The 14,360-nt window shown below is 44.2% G+C and overlaps 1 protein-coding gene across 3 annotated transcripts in view; it reads right to left on the reverse strand.

Moving 5' to 3' along the window:
• LOC127419960 (synaptotagmin-2-like) overlaps window positions 1-14,360 on the reverse strand; it is a 128,476-nt gene that overhangs the window by 21,506 nt on the left and 92,610 nt on the right. For all 3 annotated transcript variants that reach the window (XM_051661822.1, XM_051661823.1, XM_051661821.1), the window contains exon 3: window positions 11,198-11,358. In XM_051661822.1, coding sequence (XP_051517782.1) covers window positions 11,198-11,358 — 161 coding nt within the window. The remainder of the gene's footprint in view (window positions 1-11,197; window positions 11,359-14,360) is intronic.

Consider the following 14,360-nt stretch of genomic DNA (forward strand, 5'->3'; position numbering starts at 1 on the left):
CTGCTTCACCTGATCTGGACATTTCTGCTGGTTCCCTTTTCAGACACTCAACTGCTTTAATAAAATGTTTGAAATATGGTCTTCCACAAATTCAAACAATATAGAACAAATTTAGGTAAATAAAAAATTAGGGTAAATATAGGTAGGTATAGATAGGCTTGGATATGTATAGAAAGGTGGAGCAGCTTTTAGAAAACAAATCGCCAACCATACCCTTAAACATGCATGTTAGTGGGGATTGGTGTGTTGGTGTCTCTCAGTAAGCTGGGATGAAGTTTAAGTTCATAACCAAATGCAAATACATTCCTAAAGAGCCATCCCTTATGTTCGTTTGGCCTTCAATCACCCATACTGCTTGTGTTCATGTGTCATGTCAAACCGGTGGAATGCAAGCACCCCCCACCCAAACTAGTTCCTCAGGCAATCTCAGCACCCCTGCAGCTTGCAAGACTCAAGTAGAAGCCAAATATGTCATTCCTAGCCAGTCATCATAGCCCAACTCCCCTTGCCCTGGTCTGAGCCTACACCAGGCAGTCAGAAAGGGGCGCTGCAAGCCATGTCACACCTACCGTAAGTAGACCGGTCCACCACAGTCAAGATACACGGAGCACATATCAGACACAAAGTGGGAAGGAAAGAGAGATGAAGAGATGGAGAGAGAGGAAGAGATTGAACTCACAGAAGACAGAATCAAGTAGAGGAAATCAAGTAAACACTCAATGGACATCTATAAAAATGACACATTTTTGTTTCAATAAACAATCTGTTATTCATCGTTCTTATACACATTACTTATTACACAGCTCTCTTGAATACTTGATTCTGATTGGTCAATCACAGTACTGAGTGATCAATTATTTTTGTATTATGATGCTTAATGCTATATTTGACCATTGTCATTGGTAACATACCGGTGGCTATTTTCATTAGATCTCTTGTCTCTGTGAGCTCTCTATTTTTATATCAAAGCATGTTAAAAGAGCTAATCAATGACATCTTATGATTTAAAATGGTAAGCTACCATATGCAGTGGGAAATGGCCTTGAAGGATTTCAGTTTACATTTTAAAACCTTTGATAGGTGCTTGGAAGAACAATGATCCGGTAAGAGATATAAAGAGCTGGATAAGAGAACATAAAATAGAGGAAGTCGTGTTATATTTTAGCTAAATATGTTAGCTAACTAGTCCATGAATAAAAGTAATTTAGATTGCAGACTGAAAATAATATATAATGGTCAAATATGTTTGCCCAAGGTGATAAAAATAAGAAATCTGTTTAAAATCTAGTTCAAAATATGCGTGTCAAGTTCAAAGAAATGTAGTCTTTGTCCATGTTGATTTCATAATTTTTTTTAAAACATACACAGCAATTTTCTACAAACATTTTTAATGGTTTTCAAAATGTTAAGTGGTGTAACCATAAAATAAAAGGTATTAAAATACTTGCTCAGTGAATACACCTGCGTGTTCAAAATGAAATCAATAATTTAAAAAAAGTTTTTACACTTATTTTTAAGGTAATATACTGTATAAATATACACACACATACTGGCAGCCAAAAGTTTGGAATAATGTACAGATTTTGCTGTTTCGGAAGGAAACTGGTACTTTCATTCACCAAAGTGGCATTCAACTGATCAGTGTATAGTCAGGACATTACTGATGTAAAAAATAGCACCATCACTATTTGAGGAAAAAGTCATTTTTTATCAAATCTAGACAGGCCCCATTTCCAGCAGCCATCGCTCCAACACCTTATCCTTGAGTAATCATGCTAAATTGCTAATTTGTTACTAGAAAATCACTTGCCATTATATCAAACACAGCTGAAAGCTATTTGGTTCGTTAAATGAAGCTTAACATTGTGTTTGTTTTTGAGTTGCCACAATATGCAATAGACTGGCATCAATATTGGTCAAAAGTGGCAAAAAAGAAACAGCTTTTTCTAGAAACTCATCAGTCAATCATTGTTTTGAGGAAGAAGGCTATACAATGCTTGAAATTGCCACAAAATAAAAAAAACTAAAAAAAAAAAAAAAAAACTGAAGATTTCATACAAAGGTGTACACTACAGTCTTCAAAAACAAAGGACAACTGGCTCTAACAAGGATAGAAAGAAATGTGGAAGGCCAGACGTACAACTAAACAAGAGGATAAGTACATCAGAGTCTCTAGTTTGAGAAATAGACGCCTCACATGTCCTCAGCTGACAGCTTCATTGAATTCTACCCGCTCAACACCAGTTTCATGTACAACAGTAAAGAGAAGACTCAGGGGTACAGGCCTTATGGGAAGAATTGCAAAGAAAAAGCCACTTTTGAAACAGAAAAACAAAAAGAAAAGGTTAGAGTGGGCAAAGAAACACAGACATTGGACAACAGATAATTTGAAAAGTGTGTTATGGATCTTAACCCCATTGAGCTTTTGTGGGATCAGCTAGACTGTAAGGTGCGTGAGAAGTGCCCGACAAGACAGCCTCATCTATGGCAAGTGCTACAGGAAGTGTGGGGTGAAATGTCACCTGAGTATCTGGACAAACTGACAGCTAGAATGCCAAGGATCTGCAAAGCTGTAATTGCTGCACGTGGAGGATTTTTTGATGAGAACACTTTGAAGTAGTTTACAGTTTGTCTCAGTCGATTTTATAAATTTCTCCAAACTATAATCAGTGCTCTCAAAACAATTCACACAGCAGATGAAACAGACACTCAGTTTTGCAAAACAATTCAGTTTCACTGCATAATGAAGCAACATATTCTTTTCTGATAATGCATTTATTAAAACTAAATACTAACATCAAAACTATAGATGTGTTCTCTGTTGAATTCATAACATTTTCAGCTATAGACACACAACTTGTTTGAAATTGAAATAACACATTTATCATAAAAATCCACAATAAAGACCTTTTTCCATCTGTTTTCATAAAATGCCTCTAAATTGCTAGTTGTTCCTGCCCTTCCTCTGGAAGGATGAAGTTTACTGTAAAAAAAAAACAAAAAATATCCTGGTTACTTTCCTAACCTCCGTTCTCTGATGGAGGGAACGAGACGTTGTGTCAATGTAGTGACACTAGGGGTCACTCTTGGGAGCCCCAAACACCTCTGCTTTTTGAAAAAAGGCCAATGGGAATTGGCGAGTGGAATCTGCATGCCACTCCCCTGGGCATATGGGTATAAAAGGAGCTTGTATGAACAAGTTGATTGCCCAAAAAATAGGGATAGGCTAGCCCAGTCGTGGCCTCTTTTCCTCTTTTTTCTCCCCAAAAAGAGTGGAATTTATTAGGCGACTGGGGGCCGTAAATGTCTGCGTCAGGGGGGTGTCACTCCCAAGGGGAAGACACACCCAGCCCGGGGGGGGGGTATTTTGAGTGGAAATACATCACATGGTCTTACCAAGTCTTGTCGGAAGTATGTCATGTGGAGAAGTCCCATGGTAAGTCCTCCTGGGGCAGCACTTGCAGGTTCACAACCTGATCCCTAAATGGGGTTGTGGGAACCTTGGGCACATAGCCCGGTTGGGATCTCAGGATCACAAAAGAGTAACCTGGACCGAACTCCAGGCACAATTCGCTGACAGAGCATGCCTGCAGGTCCCCTACCCTCTTGATGGAAGTGAGCGCAGTCAGGAGGGCAGTCTTCAAAGAGAGTGCCTTAAGCTCAACTGACTCCAGGGGCTCAAAGGGAGCACCCTGTAGACCCCGAAGGACTACAGAGAGGTCCCACGAGGGCATGAGGCGTGGTCTGGAGGGATTCAACCTCCTAGCGCCTCTCAGGAACCTGATGATCAAGTCATGCTTCCCCAAATACTAACCATCCACTGTCTCGTGATGTGCCGAAATGGCGGATACATACACCTTCAAGGTGGAGGGGGACAGCCGCCCCTCCAGCCTCTCCTGCAGGAAGGAAAGCACCGATCCGACTGCGCATCTCTGGGGGTCTTCGCGTCAGGAAGAACACCACTTAGCGAACAGACGCCACTTCAAGGCATACAGGAGCCTCGTAGAGGAGCCCTAGACTGAGTGATCGTGTCTACCACCGTGGGTGGTAAGCCACTTAGGTCTTCCGCGTCCCGTCCAAGGGCCAGACGTGGAGATTCCAGAGGTCTGGTCACGGGTGCCAGATGGCGCCCCATCCCTGAGAAAGAAGGTCCATCCTCAGGGGAATTTGCCAGGAGGGGGCTGTCGTGAGGAGCGTGAGGTCCAAGAACCACATCTGGGTGGGCCAGTAGGGTGCTACTAGGACAATCTGCTCCTCAACCTCCCTGACCTTGCACAGGGTCTGTGCAAGCAGGCTCACTGGGGGAAATGCGTATATGCATAGTACAGGGGGCCAGCTGTGCGCCAGTGCGTCTATACCAAGGGGTGCCTCGGTCAGGGCGTGCCAAAGCAGGCAGTGGTAGGATTCTCGGGAAGCAAACAGGTCTACCTGTGCTCGACCGAATCAACTCAAAATCAACTGCACCACCTGGGGTTGGAGTCTCCACTCTCCCCTGAGCGTAACCTGTCGTGACAGCGCGTCCACTGTGGTGTTGAGGTCGCCTGGGATGTGAGTGGCTCGTAGCAACTTGAGGCGCTGGTGACTCCAGAGGAGGAGATGGTGGGCGAGCTGTGACATGCAACGGGAGTGTAGATAGCCTTGACAGTTGATGTACACTACCATCGCTGTGTTGTCTGTCCGGACCAACACGTGCTTGCCCTGGATCAATACTGCCAACAACTCAAGGTAGTTGATGTGCCAACGCAGCCGCGGGCCAGTGCAGGAGCCGGCGGCTGTGTGCCTGTTGCATACGGTGCCCAAGCCTGCCTTGGAGGCGTCCGTCGTAACCACAACACACCTGGAGACCTGCTCTAGGGGAACCCCTGCCCGTAGAAATGCAAGGTAGGTCCAAGGGCTGAAGAGGCGGCGACAGATCGGTGTGTTGACCATGCGATGTGTCCCGTGGTGCCATGCCAATCTCAGGACTCGAGTCTGAAGCCAGTGCTGAAGTGGTCTCATATACATCAACCCGAGCAGTGTGGCAACCACTGAGGATGCCATATGCCCCAGGAGTCTCTGAAAAAGTTTCAGTGTAAACACTGTCTTCTGTCTGAACGCCTTCAGACAGTGCACGCTCGTACCTGCGGCGCGCCGTCATTGAGACTGATTCCAACTCCAAGTCGAGAAAAGAGATGCTCTGAACCGGGGAGAGCTTGCTCTTTTCCCAGTTGACCCGAAGCCCCAGTCAGCTGAGGTGCGTGAGCACCAGGTCCCTGTGCGCACACAACACATCCCGAGAGTGAGCTAGGATTAGCCAGTCGTCGAGATAATTGAGGATGAGGACGTTCACTTCCCTTAGCGGGGCAAGGGCTGCCTCTAAGACCTTCGTGAAGACGCGAGGGGACAAGGACAGGCCGAAGGGGAGGACCTTGTATTGGTACGCCCGGCCCTCGAAAGCAAACTGCAGGAAGGGTCTGTGTTGAGGTAAGACCAAGACGTGGAGGTACGCGTCCTTCAGGTCTATCGCCGCAAACCAATCTTGATGCCAGACACTCGCTAAAATGCGTTTTTGCATCAGCATCTTGAACAGGAGTCTGTGCAAGGCCTGGTTCAGTACTCGCAGGTCCAAGATTGGCCGCAACCCACCGTCTTTCTTTGGTACAATGAAGTAGGGGCTGTAAAACCCTTTCTTCATCTCGGCTGGAGGGACAGGCTCTATCGCACCCTCCCGTAGAAGGGTAGCGATCTCCGTATGCAAGGTAGCGGCATTCTTGCCCTTCACCAAGGTGAAGCAGACGCTGCTGAACCTGGGCGGGCGCCTGGCGAACTGAATTACATAGCCAAGTTGGACGGTCCGAGTCAGCCATCGCGACGGGTTGGAAAGCGTGAGCCACGCGTCCAAACTCTGGGCGAGGGGACCAAGGGGATAATCATGTCAGACATACTGGTAGGTGAGGCCTCGCCAGTTCTGGGAGCCTGAGGTGCCACATTGAGGGGGCTCGCACCCCGTTGCCGTGCTGAGTCCAGAGACATCAAAGCACTTACCTGGCTCCTGATGCCCACCATAAGATTGGTCGAGGAGGGGGAGGAGGAACATCGTCCCAGCAGTCTGTTGGAACCAACCCGGTGTGGGCATGTTTGTGCCACAGCTGGGCGCGCAGGGGCGGGGGGTCCACCACTGTAGCACCAAACCTGCCAAAATGGGAAGGTGGACGGCGGTCGTGACAACGGCTGTGCACACCTGACATGTGACCCAGAGAACAAGGAAACCACTCTTTTGTTGAAGTTTTGGATACGGCAGCCTCTTGGGCATGCAGCAAAAAATGAAACAAAAGATTCTCCTTCCGGCCCTCCACCCGGGGATGGAGTGGTCTGTCTACCAGCTCCGTAGAAGCTGGTCTGCTCGCCACTGTGTTGCTCGTCTCAGGGGTGCTTCAAAGCCTTCCTAGGGTTCTTGGCAGCCGACCGTGAGACGGGTGGCGTCTGCTTCCTGCGGTAGGCTCCACGCCGGGGCCGGGCCATCGGGGTAGGCTGCAGTGGAGCCGGTGCTGTTGCTGCAGGAGGACGCCCTTGGCGACGAGCAGACGGGGTGCGGGGTCTTGAGTCGTGCTGGGGCAGGATGTGTTGAATGGCCTCCATCTGCTGCTTCACCGCCAAGAACTGCTGGGCAAAGTCCTCGATGGTGTTGCCGAACTTGTCAGCCTCTCTCATGTCGACCAGGTTGAGCCAAAGGTGGCATTCCTGGACCACCGGGGTGGACATCGCCTGCCCGAGAGACCATGCCATGACCTTCGTCTCCCGGAGAGCGAGGTCGGTCACCGAGCGCAGTTCCTGCATCAATCCCGGGTCAGAATTACCGTCGTGCAGCTCTTTTGGCGCCTTGGCTTGGTGTACCTGCAGGAAAGCCATGGCATGCAGGGTGGAGGTGGCTTGTCCAGCGGCAGCACAGGCCTTAGCTGTCAGAGACGACGTAAACCTACAGGCCCTGGACGGGAGCTTCGGGCACCTGCGCTATGTGGTGGTGCACCGCGAATGCCTTTGTCCACCTGGGGAATCACCGAATACCCCTTGGCTGCCCCACCATCGAGGGTAGTGAGAGCGGGGTAGCTGAAAGGTGCCCCCCACGATCTTGTCAGCTCCTCATGCACTTCCGGGAAGAAAGGAACCTGGGTGGGGCATGGCCGTGAGCAGCGCTCTGGGCCCAGGAACCAATCATTGAGCTGCGAGGGTTCAGGGGAGAGTGAAGGGTTCAACTCTAGCCCAAAGCTCGCGGCTTCCCGGGAAAGCATGTCCATCATCTCCGCGTCGGTCTGAGACTGGGCGACCACACCCAAAGGGGGAAGCCCAACCAAAGCCTCCGCGTCAGAGTGGACAAGCCCGCTCTCCAATGCTGCGCTTGACAGCTCATCATCTTCCCGGGCCCCGAATAAGAGGTCGAACTCGCCCTGAGACGAGCTGGCGGTCTCATCCGAGAGCCCGACTGGAGAAAGCGAGAGTGCTGAGGAATGGGAGGTCCGTGGGGGGTTACCCGGTGTAGGTGGTCCCATTGGTGTCCCCAAATCTCCCCCAGTGCTAACCGACGCGGCCTCATACCCGTAGGTAGAAGGACCGAGGCAGGGAGCCGCTGGGGTGGCTTGCTTTCTTACAAAGGCAAGCCGCGACCGCAATGTTGCCATGGTCATGTTCTCGCAATGAGGACAAGACCCATCCATGAAAGAAATCTCCATGTGGGCAGCAACCAGACACGTAAGACATCGATCATGGCCGTCAGAAGCGGAGAGGAAACGACCGCAACCAAGAATAACACACAAGCGGAATGGCATCTTTAAAAAGACGTTCCGTATGTGCCGCTCTTTTAGAATTGAAAATGTATATTTAGAATATACTCTTTTTTTTTTTTTTCTGCCGAAGCACCCTGGGGAGTTCTCTGCAATCCACGGGTGCAGAGGGGGAGAAGCCGCTGAAATGTGCCGTAAAATCCAGCAGTTTGAGGTGATTGGTAGGGAGAATTGAATTCAGTGCACTGAATGCAACCACTCGGCTCCGAAGAGAAAATCTGAATGAGTGGTTGCATAGCAGCTCGTTTTATACCCGTATGTCTGGGTGAGTGGCATGCAAATTCCACTCGCTAATTCCCATTGGCCTTTTTTCAAAATGCAGAGGTGTTTGGGGCTCCCAAGAGTGATCTATCGTGTCACTACATCGACACAACGTCGAGTGAGTGACAGATAGGGAACAAAAAACAACAAACAAACCAAAAAAAAAAAAAAACAGTCTTGCTAAATTGTATGGACCTAAGGCAGCACTATAAGTGCAGATGGAACAGTAATTGTGGACATTGATTGACTGGCATGCAAAGGAATGGCATTTCTCCCTCTTCTTTTTTGTTGAGATTGAAGTCACTGTAGATCTGCTCACATTAGGCCAAACACTTTGTGTATCTCAGAGAGACCGTGATTCATAATATGATACTGTAAATTAGAGGAACTATCAGATCATTTGAGTCTCTTCTGTGTCTTCTTTATTCTTCCACCCTGCTGTCCTCTTTCTCTCTGCTCACCATCATTACACCATCTCCATTTGGTCTTTCCTCAACTCTTTCAATGCAGTGCTCACCCCTGAAAGAGTTGAGAAAACCTTTCCCTTTTCTCATCTCTTCTTCCTCCTATTTTCTCTTCCTTTAACCACTCTACCGCTTCTCATTTTGCACCTCTTCTTCATGTTGTTCTTCCTCTTCTTCTTCTTCTTCCTCATTGTTTGTTTGCTCTGAATTTTCATATTTGACCCCTTTTATAGATAGCAAAGTCATGACAGTTGTGTGAAAGATTTAGTAATTTGCATTTTCTTTGCTGTGTGCATTACAAACACAGCAGATATCAATATGAAGGCATTTGACAACCTGACGTGCATTTGAGAGTATGACTTTAATTTAGTTGTTTGTGTTAACTGTTTTAAAAGCATGAATTTTAGATCAGAGAAATTTGTATGTAGTGTTTCGAGAAAATTAGGAAAATCAAGAAAAATCTGTTTAGGACAATTACAAAGTGTTCAGATGGCTGTGTTAATTGTATTGAGAGCAGTGACCTGAGTTTAGAGAAATGCGTAAAATAAATTGAGAAAAAACTGCAAGAAGTTCTGAAAATGTTTTTCAAATTGTAATAGTAATTTTTCACATTATTAATGTCCTGACTATACATTGTGATCAGTTGAATGCCACTTTGGTGAATAAAAGTACCAATTTCTTTCCATAAGAGCAAAATCTGTACATTATTCCAAACTTTTGGCCAGCAGTATATACATATATATATATATATATATATATATATATATATATATATATATATATATATATATGTTACAAATATTATGGATTATTATTATTGGAGTCCAAATTAATATTTTTGGAATATTAGAGTCAATATTAATAACATTTAAAAACTAAATTGTTAAACTACTATTTTATTAAGAAATAATAATAAAAGATTATTCCATACTTATTTATTTATTAACACATTTATTTATTTATTTTTTACTGTCTCCAGATGGTTACACAACTTAGACATTTTTTACTTTACCTCCCACCCCCCTCAAAATAAAATCTTTCTTTTTTCATCATACAGTAATTGTTTTCTGTGAACTGAATTTTTTAATGCGTTTGATTTTTTCATAAAATTCCCTGCCAAAAAACGAGCATCACGTCACTGACTCATACATGACTCAAGTTGTAATGGACTATTTTTCTTGGGGGAAGCTAATCTACAAGTAAGATAGTAAAATAATTTCAACTCAGGTATCTATATTTATTTTGTAAGTAGCTGTGCATTAAGTGAGATTTACAGTCAGCCAATTTCATTATTGCAAATTAAACCCATTACTTCTATAACCAATTAAACAAATACATTTCAGAAACATGTAATTATTGGAGGTGTTTTTACAGTGCATAAATAATCTAAGTCTGTCTTGCTGTTGTTTATGCACAACAAAGTTTTTGAGATACTTATGATGACATCGACATTGACATTTATATATAGTAGCACATGATTTAATTGCATATGAAAGGGCAGAACTTTAATGATTCCCAAGTAGAAATTAGCTTGTCACAATAGCAAACATACAGAACTCAGCAGGGCCCAACACAACACAACAAATAATGCAAAACTATTTAGCTGTTCAGCTATTATATTTCCTACACAGAGATGAAAAAGATTTAGTGCCACTGTGCATCTGCTGAAAAATGTGTCATTTTTAACACAAAAGCACAAGAGATTAAGAACACACACATTCTTTTGGAAACCAAACTATACGTACACAGCAAATGAAATGACGAGGCGGAAAATCTTTCATGTAGCTTTCCTGCTTTACAGGCCGCAAATGACATAACAATGAATATTTTATATTCCATGAATATTAAATGGCAAAAAAATCTTTCCAGAATACCAACCATCCATTTCCATGACCTAGAAGCTATATCGGGGAGGTGTGAGGTAGTAACATGGCCATTTTTAAAACAGAGGAGCTTAGCTGTTTTGAGATTATAAAATATATTCAGTGAGCAAAAGCTTGAAAAAAAGATAGTGTCCATAAACTATTAAACTCATTGTAAAAGGCGGAAATTAGGCAGAAGGAACCCATTAATCTTTCTATTTCTTTCTACACTACCCATGATTGAAGTTTTGAAGGAGTGGTTCACCCAAAAATAAAAATGATTTCCTCATTCACTCACCCTCATGTCATTCTGTTTGATTTTCTTTCTTTCATGGAACACAAAATGAGAATATTAGCAGAATGTTGATGCTGAACTGTTTTCCATACAATTAAAGTTAATAGTGACCATGGGCTTTCAAGCTCCAAAAAGGACCAAACATCAACATAAAAGTAGAGGAGAGGAGGAGCTGTAGCAGAGGGGAGGATTATCAGTGAATAACAACTTAAATTCTGGTCTTTTTTCACACAAAACTATTTTAAATGACTTCAGAAGACTTTAAATATTGCAAATTGGTCATCTGGACTACTGTTATGGTGCTTCTGTCCCTTTTGGATCTTGACAGCCTCTGGTCACCATTCACTTTCATTATATGGGAAAGAATAGTGTGAATCTCCTGTTGTGATCTACAGAAGAAAGTCATATGGGTTTGGAAAGACATGAGGGTAAGTTAATGATGACAGAATTAAATTGTTTTGGTGAACTAGATGTGTGAGTGGTGTTAGGTGGTCATACCTCTCCTCCCTTCATGTTCTTCATTCCCACGTCTCCCTTCCCTTTCTTTCCCTTCTTGCCTTTCTTCTTCTTAAGACAAGTCTTTTTAACGATGCAGAAACAGCATGTGAGGATGAGGACCACAGCTACGATAGCGATGGCAATGATTGCCCAGGGAGGCACTAAAAGTGAAAGACAGAGAAAGATGAATAGGGGCTGTGAAAAATAACTGTTCTATTTAAAGAGCCAAGTGTTTATTTACCATTACCCCATGATCAATAAAAAACAGGGCCATAACTTACCATTTTTCTCAATTGCTTTGGCTCAATTCCCGAATGAGAATATATAACAATGATGCTTATATATATATATATATATATATATATATATATATATATATATATATATATATATATATATATATATATATATTTTTTTTTTTTTTTTTTTCAAAACAATAAGTTAAAACCTCTGAACAATTAGTTTCTTGTTCACACCAAATTTGAATTTCTTATTCATTTAAGCAAATTGCACGTGTTTTGGCACATGTGTGCAAAAGAGTAAGTACAATTGTCTACAATTTGCACAATAACTAAATGCACATGGCTTGCTGATCAAAACTGATGAGTTGATTCTCAATTAAATTGTTATACTTTTCACAACTTCTAAACATTCTTTCATCGTGTGAGCCATCACATGCAAAATGATCCATTCAATTATCAAAATCTGTCAGATATACACATATATTCCATAAATATCTATAACATGGAATATTTGTGATGTCTGCTAAATCTCTGGCAAGACCAACAAGAGTGACAGGATGTGGAACTTGTAGTGTTACATACTGTGAGGAGATACAATTTATTAATCTTTACAGAACTACTGCAAGTTTTTCAGTGTTGTGTTTTTTGTTTTTTTGTTTTTTTTTGCATAGATATGATTTTGTGGCAATTTTCTGTTCACTATACTGTATATGACTTTACATGTAAGAAATGTGTAAAAATGGACATGCAAATGTGAATTTTCTGTTTACATGTAACACATTGCTACAAAAATAAATTTACTGTATACATACAAATGTGCATATCCTTTTTCTGTGTACTACAGTATAGTACAGTACTGACTTTTCCCAGTAAACTTTTACCTACTGTTGAAATCGGTATCTAAAAAGCTCAGTGTGATACACAAAAGCATTCGGCTAGACAAAACTGACATTCTTGTATAGTACAGTAAGCAGACAGTGTCAACAAAACAGTAGAACAAAAATGAAATTTGTATATAATAAACATTTCCAGGGTTGACTGCCATAGTGAAAAAAACATCTAAACATTTTGACCAGTACGGCTCACACGATGACAAAACAACTTTTCATTTGGTGGCATTGGCCAATTTACTGATACGATAATTAGATTTTGAAGCATGCATTAAATGTTTGGGTGAGTAGACATGCAATAGAGTTGTGATGTCCCATAAAACAGTTGTGACAATTGCACTTACAGTTTAGAGAATATTAAGACTGTTTCAAAAAATGAGAACGTCATGGTTACTTGTGTAACCTCCATTCCCTGATGAAGGGAACGATACGTTGTGTCGATGTAGTGATACTAGGGGTCACTCTTGGGAGCCCGAGACACCTCTGGTCTTTGACAAAAGGCCAATGAAAATTGGCGAGTGGTATTTGCATGCCACTCCCCCGGACATACGGGTATAAAAGGAGCTGGTATGCAACCATTCATTCAGGTTTTATGCTGAGGAGCCGATATAAGGTCCGGCCATTTCAGCGGGTACTTCAGCGTTGTGGCAGGAGGGACACAACATCTTGTTCCCTCCATCAGGGAACGGAGGTTACACAAGTAACCATGACGTTCCCTATCTGTCACTCACTCGACGTTGTGTCGATGTAGTGACACTAGTGGTCCCTATACGAAACGCCACAATTGGCTGAACTGTGTTACGTGAACTGGTGGTGTGTGGTGGGCAGACTACTGTGTGCCTCATAGCCAGCACACCAGGTCGACACGTAACGTCCCCCAACATAGTTATGAGTGTCGAATGGCCCTTTGGGGACAAGTCGACTACCCAAAAGATAGAGACAGGCTAACCCAGTCATAGCCTCTTTTCCCCTTCTCTTTTTCCACTCCATAAAAAAGAAGGGGGATTATCCGACTGGGCCGCCAAGTCTAGTCGGGGGGTGTCCCTCCCAAGGGGAAGACACTGCAGAGACCACACCTTGCCCAAAGAGAGGGGGGGATATTTAAGTGGAAGAATACATCATATGGTCTTTCCGACCATGTGGAGAGTCTTCAAGGTAGATCCTACCCAACGGGGGAGGAGTTACTACAAACATGGAGACTGGGGCAGAGGGGCTCTGCCCTAGGAAGATGCAGTTTGCCAACAGGGAAACGAACTAGCGGAAGATATATATCGCATGGGGTTAGCCTTACAGGGAACCGCCACATGCGGAGCACCTACCCCAGAACAGGACTCTTAGTTAGCACGTGTACTGGGCCGGCAGCGATTCTCTCCGAAAACTCAACAGCCACAGGGCTCGGAGGAAGTCATACAGGGAACAAAGTTTGTGAACACTACTGGGAATTAATGCCGCATGTCCTCAGCTCCAAGGGAGGTGGAAGGCGCTATGTGCAAGCGATACACCCGGCCAGCTATCCCGGGCTTAACCGCTTGTGTTGCGTGCCACTACCTGGGATGAAACCGGTTCCACACGGAAGTTGTAGAACCTTGCAAAGGTGTTGGGTGTTGCCCAGCCCACTGCTCTGCAAATGTCTGTTAGAGAGGCACCTCTGTCCAGGGCCCAGGAAGCTGCTACACCTCTGATAGAATGGGCTCGTAGCCCTACCGGGGTCGACATGTCTTGGGCGAGATATGCCATAGTTATGGCGTCAATGAGCCAGTGGGCAATCCTCTGCTTGGTGACAGTGCTTCCTTTCCGCTGTGCACCAAAGCAGACAAAGAGCTGCTCAGAGATTCTAAAGCTCTGCGTGCAATCCAAATAGATGCGTAAAGCATGCACCGGACACAGCAATGATAGGGCTGGGTCTGCCTCCTCCTGGTGAAGCACTTGCAGGTTCACCACCTGGTCCCTAAAAGGGGTGGTGGGAACCTTGGGCACATAGCCCGGTCAGGGTCTCAGGATCATGTGAGAGTATCCCGGACCAAACTCCAG

Source organism: Myxocyprinus asiaticus, chromosome 29 (genome assembly GCF_019703515.2).
Source record: "Myxocyprinus asiaticus isolate MX2 ecotype Aquarium Trade chromosome 29, UBuf_Myxa_2, whole genome shotgun sequence".
NCBI lineage: Eukaryota > Metazoa > Chordata > Actinopteri > Cypriniformes > Catostomidae > Myxocyprinus > Myxocyprinus asiaticus.